Source organism: Sturnira hondurensis, unplaced genomic scaffold, assembly GCF_014824575.4.
Source record: "Sturnira hondurensis isolate 20B ecotype Veracruz unplaced genomic scaffold, ASM1482457v3 Scaffold0005220, whole genome shotgun sequence".
Lineage (NCBI taxonomy): Eukaryota > Metazoa > Chordata > Mammalia > Chiroptera > Phyllostomidae > Sturnira > Sturnira hondurensis.
Window position 1 is genome coordinate 3,356,772 of NW_028077851.1, and position 12,544 is coordinate 3,369,315.

The following is a 12,544-nucleotide window of genomic DNA, read 5'->3' on the forward strand; positions in this document are numbered from 1 at the left end:
CTTTTACACATTTCAGACTAACAAAGTGTGATTAGAATTTTCTAACCTTTCCCAGTATTTCACATAATATTTGCATATGTACACTCTGCCAAGCTCTGCAGTTTTTTGGCTGGAAGGCATTATAGTGGGATGAGAGAGGATAAATATATTTGCCTCTCTTTTAAACTATTATTTTTGTCTGTTCTCATTCTTTAGCCACATTGTATAAAAATATACCACACATATGAATGATTTCTTTGGCAGGAAATTGGCTGTACTAAGTGGTGAAACAGGTATCTCCACACTTTCCAGTACTTGTTTCACTACATTGCATTTAGAAGTTAAATATAGAAATGTAAATGTTACACAGTGAAATGAGGCAAAAGAGGGGACAGGAAGTAGCATTTACTGAGTGTCTACTGTCCCTTGGTGGAGCCTTTTAATTACAACATGCCTGTGAGGTAGCTATTCTATGCATCTTACAAATGAAGAAACTGAGGCTCAAAATGTAAGTAACTTACCTAAAGGCGGGTAACTACAGCATTGACAGTACTGGGATTTAAACCTGGTACTAGCTAGATTCAGACCACCTGTTTTCTCTCTTTCGTAGAATTAGAGAAATACATTTTCCTGTTTATTAGGTGCTATTTCTTGAACTTTTAGAACTATAGACATTGCAGTGAGTCTGACTGATTGTCCCTGTAACCTAATCTCTAATGATGCTAAGGGTCATTTTTCAAAAGGGAAACTTCTTAGCTGCAGAAGTAATGTGTTCATTTCTAGCAGATAACATCTGAGTCCTTGTTTTGATGAAATGAAACAAAACATTTGTTGAAGTAAAGGCGCTTTTTTGGTAGATCTTTGTAAAGATCCTGTACTGGTATGTAAAATTAACATTGGCCTTCATATTTTCCTGCTTTAAAAATTAAATTGTTCAAAAATTTAAATCTTTGCTAAACTTGGAAAGGAAGGAGATAAATATTTTTGCAAAAAGTAAAACATAAAATACCTTTATATCATGTTTTACTCAATTTTTTTCTTAGATTGCTTTGTTAGTATATTACTATTAATTAGCTGGGTGAGGAGTTTAGAAAAGAAAATATATGATAAAGTGTATGGATCACATGAAGCTAAAAATTGTGAAGAGACTGACTGATTTCCAAATTTGGAATCTAATCTATAGAATCTGTAGCAATAGATCAAAACTGGAGAAAAATGAAGCAATATTTAAAAGTAAGGCTTTTTTCATGAGGCAGAGAATACATGGCTTAGTTGCCGTGTAAATAAAGAAGATAAGGATTTAATCAGCAGAAAACTAAGTATGACTCAGCAACGTGTTGGGGACATTCCAAAAATACTGCATATGTGACCTGCATTAATATAGGTTATTATCTAGGACAGAAGAGGTGGTATGCTGTTTACTCTGCATTGGTCATATCAAGGTTGTAATGTTCATTGCGTGCAATTCTGTATACCACCCTTTAAGAAGAATTGGATGCATGCTTAGAAAGAATTGGTCTCATCTGTCTAAAAGGAATGTTTGAAGGAACTTGAGCTATCTAGAAAAGAACAGACCCAATTGGAGTGGTTTGTGGTTATAGCTGTAGATTTACTTGCTGTGACTTTGCAGATACAGTGAAGGCAAGGTAGCCATCATATATTAGTAACTCTCTTAAAGGGAATTTGTTACTGAGGAAAGTTACTAAAAAATAAAGAATTTTATTTAGCAGCCAAAGCTCTTTCTGAGATATGGTGTAGTAGGCAGCCTGGTGAATTAGTGCATTCTTGTCTTGATAATGTTCAAATATAGATGAAGATGGGATAGAAAGAATGGAAACATATGACGTATATTTGGAACAGACCTTCCAGATCCCTTATCAGTCTTAAACATTTTTTGGTTTTAAGATCAAATGGACTTTATGAAGTATTATTTTAGCCTTATGAATTTACCTCACCTTAATAATAGCAATTTACATTAGTATAGCCCTTTACAGTTTATAAAGTGCTTTCTTAGGAGTTAACTCAGTTTTCAGCCTAACGATAACCCATTGGGTACACAAGGCACATATCCTTGTTTTGAACAGATAAAAGTAATAGTCCAGGAGATAATCTGAATTGCCCCAAACATAAAGCTTGTCAGTGGCAGACCAAGGACTACCCCCTGTCCACCAATTCCAAGTTTAGTGCTGTTTCTACTGTACCAGTTTGCCTTAAAAAGTGAGTTAAAAGTTGTGATTCTTGTTTTGCACACACGAAAGTTGCAAGGAGCAGACGGTTCTCAAATTATATTCCCATGAAAAATGTAAGTGTAGCTCAGGTTAGACCAGGGGTTCTGAAAGCCAAAATAATAGGGGAGCTGCTGAGCAGATTATAATAGAAAGAGAACTCTCTATACAATTAATGACCCAATCTACTTTGGGTTACTAGATGAATGATGGTTACATTCACTAAGATAGTAAAGATAGGAGAAATAGCAGATTGGTGGGCCACAGAGGGAGTGATTAAGTTGAATTTTGGACGTAATTAAAGTAGTTAACATTGATTGTTTACTAAGTGCCAGGCACTGTGCTTAGGGTTTCATATCGTTTATGTCATTTAGTCTTTACAACTCTCTGAAGATAAGTTTTTGTAATTGTCACTTTCCATATGAAGAAACTAAAGCTCAGATAGTTTAAATAATTTGCCTAAGGCTTCATAATTAGTGCAAGAGCAGAAATCTGATCTAATCATCTGACTCCAAAGCCAGTGTTCTTAAGAACTAGTTTCAGATTCGTCCAGGATATCCGAGTAAAGATAATCAGTATTCAATTGAAAAATGGCTGTAGCTTTTAGGAGAAAGATGTATCTTAGAGTTGAGTCCTTAACATAGAAATGGGCCTCTGAAAGTATCTTGGGAAAATAAAGATTTTATACCTGCCCCCCCCCTTTTTTTTTCATTTCGGCACCATTTCTGTACTTCATAATATTGTATAGGCATTTCCTAACCTAGGAACTTACTCGGTGAGTGTTTGAAAATGAAAGGCGCCCTTTTTATGGGTTAGTAGACCTGTGAGATCCTCTGGAATGACGGACATGTTCTATTAACCTGTCATCTCCAGCTTGGTGCCTAGAACATAGCATGAATGAAATGAAGTAAATGGATGAGTGGATGACTAAATAGGGATGGAGAGAGTAGAGAGAGGAGTTCATACTCAGAACAGATGCCTCATGTGGGCTGTAGGGTAATGGGTGGTTTACCTTTTATTTCCCATTTGATAGTGTTTCAAAGATGGTCAGCTTAGATTCTTGTACATTTGTTGAATTAACAAGTAGTCAAGGGAATTCACCTCTTTTTCAAGTAAGGAAACTAGATAAGACGCTATATGTTCCTGCCTCTGGTTTTATTTTATTTTGTTATAAATTACACAAATAATACATATTCATTGAAGACATTATAGGCACATTAGAAAATTCAAACAAGCAAAAAACGAACAAAATTTAAATTGTCTAAAATTCTACCACTCAGAGATAGCCACTGTTAACATTTTGGTGTATATCCTTTCAGAGTTTTTCCCATATAAATATATACATTGAAATATGTATATATTTACCTAAAATGGGATCATTACAATCCATATTGTTTTGTAAACTGCTTTTTCACTTATTACATGCAACTGTCTTTTCATGTCAATAAATTTACATCTTTATCATCGTTTTTAATGGCTGCATAGTATTCCATAATGTGGATGTACCAAATATATTTAACTAGTTCTCTATTGGTAGGAATTTAGATTTCCAATTTGAAGTTCTTTTTTGAAAAAAGTTATGGTGAGCATTCTTGTATGTATGTACATCTTTGCACACTTGTCTGTTGTTTTAAAAAATAAACAAAAATGATGGGCCATTTCAAATGTTTATGTTTCTTTTTTTTTTTTAAGCACAGACTTATTTTGCCTTCCTGAAAGGTTGAGCTGATTTACATTTTCTCCAGCAGTGTATCCTGAGTCCTCTTTTCCCCATAATAGCACTGGGTGTTACTTTTTCTGTAAATCATTACCAATTTGAAAGGCAAAGGTATCTTTCAATTTAATGCATTTCCTTGATTAGTACTAAGGCTGCACTCTTTTTTCCTTTATTGCTCATTTCTGTTGAGGTCCATCGTTTTTTCTTACAGGTTTGTAAAACAAAGCTCTTTATGTATTGAAGATACCAACCCTTTGTCATATGTTGTTTTTATTTCTTTTTGTAATTAATTTTTGTTTGTCTGGCAGAAGTTTTAAACTTTTATGGATTCAGATGTCAATTTTTTCTTTATGATTTCCATCCTTCTTACCCCATAAGTATTACTCACCTGTATTTTCTTCTAATACTTGTATAATTTTATTTTTGACGTTTAAATGTTCAGTTCATCTGGAATCTTTTTTGATATAGAGACTAGCTTAATTTCCCCCCAAAATAATTAATCAGTTGCCCTGATTAATTGTCAGTGGAGTTGGAATTTAGAGTGTTTTCCCATATAAAATATTGTAAATGTAATTTGATGAGGTTTGAATAGGACCATTTGTAATGCATTTAAGTGTTAAAATAAACTCAAGGGTCCCCCTGGAAAGGTAATTATCATTTATTATATCATTCCCATGGAAGAGTGTTTTTATAGTTTAAAATAAACAATTTACATATTAACTTTTGAAGCACAGCTTATTGCAGATTGGCAACTGCATACTTACATAGTGGTTCTGTGCTTCATTAGAACCCTTCAGGGGCAAAAATATTCCTATATGAATTTGTTTTGCCTGCCTTCATTTAACTTTAACTGATGTGAGATCTGTTTTGGTAACTTTCTACTTGCTGTGCTTTTCGCAGAATGGACAGCAAATTATGGATGAACCTATGGGAGAGGAGGAGATTAATCCACAAACTGTAAGTAAAGTATTGTATAATAAAAGATACAGATAACTGAGATACCATAAAGTTTAAGTATTCTTACTTTTAAGCTGAGCAAAATGACAATTTTATGGTATTAGAAATTTGTTGATGCTTCCACATGAATTTTACCAAAATACATCCTTGAATATGCCAGTGACATTTAAAAAAACGGATAAGACTGATTTTAAGAGAATGAAAAACAGTTGCTTTTATATTGTTGCCAGTTTTTTATTAGTACCTTAAATCTTATTATTTTTTAAAAAATTCAGTCCTGGCTGGTGTGGCTCAGTGGATTGAGTTCCAGCCTGCAAACCAGAGGGTCACCAGTTTGATTCCCAGTCAGGGCACATACCTGGGTTGTGGGCCAGGTTCCCAGTAGGGTGCACATAAGAGGCAGCCACACATTGATGTTTCTCTTCTTTCCTTTTCCTCTGTTTAAAAATGAATAAATAGGCCCTGGCTGGTATAGCCCAGTGGATTGAGTGCGGGCCTGTGAACCAAACAGCCACGGTTCCATTCCCAGTCAGGGCACCTGCCTAGGTTTTAGGCCAGTTTCCCAGCAAGGCATTCACGAAAGGCAACCATATGTTGATATTTCTCACCCCCTCTCCTTCCCTTCCCCTCTAAAGATAAATAAATAAAATCTTTAAAAAGAATAAATAAAAATAAATAAGTAAATTCTAAAGAAATTAAAAAATCAAACTAGCCATAGATTTATTAGAGGCAAGTTAGTAAACTGTCTTCCTCTTCAAGAAAACGATTGTTAGCAGCTCAAGTATTAATTTCCTTTTTCTTCTATGCATAAGACAATTATTGTTGACATTTACAAAATACATATATTCTGCAACTTATTATTTTCACTTTAATGTCTTAAACATCTTTTATGACAGGAAGTGTGGATCTGCATCTTTTAAATTGTTGTATAATCTATTTTATGCATGTTCTATACTTAATGTACTATATTTTTTGGAGCATAAGACACACCTAGGTTTTAGAAGAGAAAAATAGAAAAAAATTTTTGAGGCAAAAAATGCAGTAAAATATTTAATAACATAAATAACGTAATATTTTACCAATATAAATCTAACAGAACTCAACAGCAGCATTAACAACCATTATTCTTCCCAAATGGGAGCATGCGTCTTACAGTCTGAAAACTACGGTAATTTTCCCCTATATATTGTTGTGAACTTGTGCTTCATTAGGATACAGCCTTAGAAAAGGATGTACGACATTTAAATCTCAGTAGACATTGCCAAATTGCCCTCCAAACCAAAAATTAATTATAGTGTTGAATAGGGTATGGTCAAACAGGATATTCAACACTGAATATTATCAGAAATTATGTTACCAGCCCTGGCTGATGGGGCTCAGTGGATTGAGTGTCAGACTGCTAACCTAAGGGTCACTAGTTCGATTCCCAGCTAGGGCGCATGTCTGGATTGCAGGCCAGGTTCCTGGTGCTGGGCATGCAAGAGGCAACCACACACTGATGTTTCTCTCCCTCTCTTTCTCCCTCCCTTTCCCTCTGTCTAAAAATAAGTAAAATCTTTAAAACAAAGAAATTATTTTTAATTTGAGCCCCTCCAAATAAATACTTTCTCATTTTAACTTACATCTCATTTGACTGTTAGTGAAGTTGAGTATCCATGCTTTGGTATATTTGTGTTTGCCCAACTTTCTTTGGGGTTACTCGTCTCCTTATGATCTGTATTGTCTCTATCTATTATGGATATTAACTCCATGTTTGTAAAGTATCTTGCAAACATTTTCTCCCTATTTTTTAAGATTGATTATGTTGTATATGTATAGAAGTTTTCGTTTTTAAAAGTCATTGGATCTGGCTTCTGGGTTTTATGTTTTGGTTAGAAATCCTTCCTTGCACCAAGGTTATAAAAATATTCTCTTACATTTTCATCTACCAATTTTGTAGTTTAATTTTTGCACTTAGATCTGTGATCTACTTGGAATTTTAGCACCTGTTGTGATATAGAAATCTAACCTTCCTTTCCAAATGAATAACCTGTTGTCCTAAACTCTACTTATTGAATAAATAAAACCCAATTATTCCCACTCATTTGAGATCCTTCTTTTATCATTTTATGGCAATATAAAATTGTATGGCATTGTACGGCAATAGAAAATTGCCATGCACCCTTGGTATCAGTTTCCTAGGGCTGTCCTAACAAATTATCACAAACTGGGTGGCGTAAAACAACAAATTTGTTCTCTCACAGTCCAGAAGACTAGAAGTTTGAAATCAAGATGTTGACAGAGCCTTGCTCTCCCTGAAGGTGCCGGAGGAGGCTTCCTTGCCTCTTCCGGTTCCGGTGAAGCAGTCTTTGGCGTTCCTTGGCTTGTAGATGCATCACTCCAGTTTCTACCTCCTCTGTCAACATGACATTCTCCGTGTGTGTCTCTTCAAAAATTTCCTGTTTTTTGGGGGACACCAGTCATTGCATTAGGGCCCACCCTACTCCAGTTTGACCTCATCTTAATATTATTACATCTGGAAGGACCCCATTTTTAAATAAGTTCACATTCACAGGTTCTGGGGATTAGAACTTGAACATACTTTTTCAATAGGTTTTTAAATTTTATTTTTCAGTTATAATTAACATACAATATTAATTTCAACTATATGGCATAGTAATTACACATTTATGTACCTTACAAAGAGGTCACCCCAGTAAGTCTAGTACCCATGTGGCACCATGTAAAATACAGCATAGAGAATATTGAACATACCTTTTGTGGGGGGACACAGTTCAACCTACAACGCTTTTGCAGGTTTTGACTTCATATACAGTTTCAGTTACTATACTTCTATTATTTTTTTATATATGGCAAGGCAAGCCTTCCCACTTTTTTACTTTTCAAAATAGTAGTCTTGTACATCTTCCAGATAAATTTAACAATCAATTTATCAAGTATTCCTGAAAAAGTTATTGGAATTTTCTATCAGAATTGCATTTAACTTATAGGTTAACTTGAAGAAAATTATTTTAATAATATTGAGTCTTCACATCCAAGGCCACTTATTTATTCTGGTATTCTTTTATAGCATTTATCAAAATTTTATGGTTTCTTAATATATAATTTTGTCTATTTCTTATTAAGATAATTCATAGATATTTTATTATATTGTAATCTTACAATATAATATTTATTATATTTTCTGCTTTGCCTTCCATATGGTTATTGCCAGTATATTAAAAAAATTATGTTTCTACATGGTTTTTAACATCTTGGGAAAGTTAATTTTTCAGAAACCAAACACATTTTCATGAACATTATGTCAGTTATGGAAGAGTGAGATTATTGTACTGTTCTTAGAACCCTTTAATAGTTTTATGCTCCCTTTAAATAAAGCCCAGACAAAAGCCCAGTCACTCAAATGTATCTGGTTCTGTTTTGCCTCTGGGACTTCAGAGGCAGTGTTCCCTCTCCCAGAATTTTTTCCCCTTAGCACCCCATTCCAGTTAATTCGTGATCATCCTTCAGATCCAAGTTTTTATATCATTTTAAACTGAAACATCTTTCTGATACAATTATCAGTTCCATTTTCACCTTGACTTCAGTGTTTTTCCTCTGTGCTGCTGCAGCAGTCTATGCATATCCTAAATAGCAACACCACATTAGATTCTATTGCTTTTTTTATCTTGTTTATATTTCCCACTAAACTGTAAGGTGCATGAGGTAGTGGCCGTACCTGACTTATTCCATGTTTTATATCCAGCACCCCCAATAAGTGCTTCTTAATTAAGTGAATACATGAATTATGTTCTGGCTAGCAAAGGGACCTAGGCATGGGGCCTAGTGCCCAAGGCAACTTTCACATTTGGTCTAGATTTGGGGAGGTCTATACCTCCCAAACCACTTGAAGCATTTCACTTCATTAGCCTATAGCATGCATTTATTAGCATTTAAGCAAATGTAAAAACAATCAGCCCTGGCTGGTGTGGCTCACTGGATTGAGCGCTGGCCTGCAAACTGAAAGGTCACCAGTTCGATTCCCAGTTAGGGCACATGCCTGGGTTGTAAGCCAGGTCCCCAGTCAGTAGCATGCTAGAGTCAACTGATGGATGTTTCTCTTGCACATCAATGTTTCTCTCTCTCTCTTTCTCCCTCCCTTCTCTCTAAAAATAAATAAATAAAATCTTTAAGAGAAACAATCAGTAAGTGTTACTCTTGATATTTCTGCCACCAGGTACCCTTTTCCTTCACGTAACAATTCCTTTAGAAGGACAACCTTCAATTTTTTTATTCTTTGGATCAGAGTCTCTCACAGATTGCGATTAAGCAGTTGGCCAGGGTAGGGTCTCATCTGAACATGGAGAAGAGATCTCTTCCAAGCTGATGTTTGTTGGCCTAGATTCCTGGCCTGTAGAACCTATGAAATAATAATATGTATGGAACTTGTCAACTGGAAGGCTTTTTTGTATGTTACAGCCCCTTTTCCATGGGCTAGAATGCAGAGTGTAATGGTTAGCCAGTTTTGACCACAACTTTTCCCCATAAAGTGGAGAATAACAAGAGAGAAGAAACCTGGGTCTTTTAATGGCCTAATTATATGGTGACACCTCTTCACCCTAACCTACCCTCTTACTTACTTACTCCATGAGAGAAAAATAGGCACTTATTTTGTTTGAGTCATTGCGATTTGAGGTCTTTTTGTTACAGCAGCTTAGTCTGTAACTGCATCTGATCATTCATTAACCAAATAGTTAATGAATGTCTTTTGAGTGCCAAAAACTCTGTTAGGTTGTTGGAGACACAAAAGCATACAAGGACAACTTCTAGTTTTAAAGTGGCAAGATAAAGCTGTTTTTGTCCTCTTCTCTGGGAAATTATCTGAAAATAATAAGAGGAATAAAAACCAGAAATGTGGTCTTTGAAATTCGAAGACTTCTGTAACTGAACCACAATGTAGAAATATAAAAAGCAAATAAAAGACTCATAACAGCCCTGGCTGGTGTAGCTCAGTGGATTGAGCGCGGGCCTGTGAACCACACGATCGCGGTTCGATTCCCAGTCAGGGCACATGCCTGGGTTGCAGGCTAGTTCCCAACAGGGGACTCATGACAGGCAACCATACATTGATATTCTCTCCTTCTCTCCTTTCCTTCCCCTCTAAAGATAAATAAATAAAATCTATTAAAAAAAAAAGACTCATAACAAGGAGAAGTTATAGGACCTAAGTGCTTTTAGATGAGTATATCAGCAGGAAGCAAGCCTTATTCCTGGCCCCCAAAGTCTCAGAAGAGCTTAAGAATGAGGTCACAAGGTACTATAGCAAGTGGAGATATGGCACAGGGCTGAAAAGAGAGATTAGTTGAATATCTATATAAAGAACCTCCACTCTGTCCTGTCTCCTACCCCTGGAAGAGACAGAAGGTATTTCAGAGGAAAAAGATGAACCAGAGAGGCTCCAGGTTTGGGAAACCCCAGGTATAGTAGGAAGTGGGGTGAGATACTGGGCTGGACATAGGGAGATCAAGGGAAAGCCTCCTACTGAGTGGTGGAGCTGCCCCCGTGATGTCTCTTGAACATGTCCCCTGGCGTCTGTTTGCACCAGAGCCCTTTTATTTTGGCTGCATTTCCCTCTTCTTCGCACTTCAGCTCTTCCTCTCTTTCCTTTATTCTTTGCACTGCCGTCTGACTCCTTCCTGTATCCTACATCCACTTCTCTTCCATCTTTGGAATTTTAATGCTGTTTTCCTTTCTGGCTTTCTAAAGGTTTGATCCTTTCTTGTCTTTCTATGCCTGAACTAAAAACTTTTATTTCCTCCATGTATCTCATAAATATATAAGAAAATATATCGAGTTAAATTGGTTCATTCCAGAACCTAACAGATAGTTAGCACCTTTCCCTATCTCCCTCCCCAGGAGTGTTTGCATATGAATCCATATTTATGTCTATTTAGTCGAATTTCTTACCAATTAACTTGCTCTAACCACTATCTTGTTTTTATTTCCCTGCTGGAGAGATGATAATTTTTATTCTTTATTTTGGTGGGGCTGTGGCGAAAGACTGTCTAGCAAAAAGTAGAATGCTGTGTAGCAGCACCTCAAGCTTCCTGGGCTCCAGAATTTGCCATCCTTTGTCAGCTGGCCAGAGGACTCCATACTCTGCATAATCCATGCTGGAGCAGTAGGGAATTTTGACTGTGGAGGTCTCCATATTCATCTAAGAGTCATTAAAGCAGTTTCTTGCTTTGTGGGAAATGATTCTCTTAGCGGTTTTTGTACAAGTGAAGATTCTTCTGGGGCTTGAGTATTTATTAAAGGAGGTAAATGAATACTTAGCACAAAGTAAGAGCCCAGTAAGTGTTAATTCTCTTGTCCTCTTCCTTCGAGATGCCGATCCTGCTCTCTCAGGCTATTCACCAGGGAGGGTAAAGTAGGCCCCTTAGGAATTCGGGTAGTATCTAGTGGTTTTGTGGTGACAACAGGCCTGGCCTCAGAAAAAATTGTGGAATGATGGACTTTCTCTTAACTTGGTCCTTTGATCCTTCTGTTACCTTTATCAGTCTTTCTAATGACCATATATACCTCAGTTGGTCATAGCAACAACTTTGTAAATATTGTATTACTATAGTCCTAAACATTGTACATAGCTCTGTAGCTCTTGTATCATAGTCACAAGCATGATTGTCAAGGATTGGAGAAAGCTTGTTTAAAAAGATAAAGTGAACATACATTATAGATGACCTTAAATGCCAGATTAAGGAGCAGCACCCTGTGAAGGACACAGGCAGGAGTACACTTGCAATGCCTTGTTCTTTTAAGTCCCTTAAAGGTCATGATGGGCCCCTAGCAGTAGTTTCTTCCAACTTCCATGCATGCCGTTACTCCAGCTACCATTCATACAGTAACCCTAAGGCTGCAGTGATGTGTATGATGGCCTTCACAATATCCAGGGAATCTCACCAGTTGCCACTTGTCCATGGTTTTCTCCGTTTCCTCGAAGGTTCCCAGAAACTGCCTTAAAACTTGCATTTGAAGATCCAAAATGATACTTGTAGTCATGAGTCCAGCACACAGCTTGCATACTTCCTACAGTCATCATGACTCAAATACAAAATAAACTACAGAAAGGGAATCCTAGCAGAGTTGACAATAGACTGAAGAACCCATTCAACACAGGAAAGCACAATAGAGTGCTCATTGGTGGGAACGTTTGTGGAGTGGTACTTTAATAGCACTTACTGTGTAAAGCACCGATTTTCAACCTTTTTCATCTCATGGCACACAAACTAATTACTAAAATTCTGTGGCACACCAAAAAGTATATTTCTTGCTGATCTGATAAACAGTAGGTATAATTTTGACTCCTTTACACTGGGCAGCTATTGTTGTGTTGACTGTTGTCATTTTTCAACTTGGCAATGTAAGGGAAAAGAGGTTAATGCCCCTGAGTAAATAGTCAGGTATTGCATGTTTTAAAAATACTTGCAGCACACCAGTTGAAAAATGCTAGTGTACAATATTATCTGTTCTGATTCTCATTGACTGAGAGCATATTTTAGCACTCAGAACATGGGAAAATATACTCTAGTAGAATTAAGTATATACCACTAAGGAAAATATTCCTGAGAAATAGCATTATAATTAGCACTGTATAGTAGTATTAAATGGAGCATCTCTATAATAGGTA

At 36.3% G+C, this 12,544-nt stretch overlaps 1 protein-coding gene across 4 annotated transcripts in view; it reads left to right on the forward strand.

Annotated features, from left to right (window-relative positions):
• The window catches only part of RPS6KA3 (ribosomal protein S6 kinase A3), a 109,740-nt gene that overhangs the window by 27,744 nt on the left and 69,452 nt on the right, over positions 1 to 12,544 (forward strand). For all 4 annotated transcript variants that reach the window (XM_037046246.1, XM_037046247.1, XM_037046244.1 and 1 more), the window contains one exon: positions 4,822 to 4,878. In XM_037046246.1, coding sequence (XP_036902141.1) covers positions 4,822 to 4,878 — 57 coding nt within the window. The remainder of the gene's footprint in view (positions 1 to 4,821; positions 4,879 to 12,544) is intronic.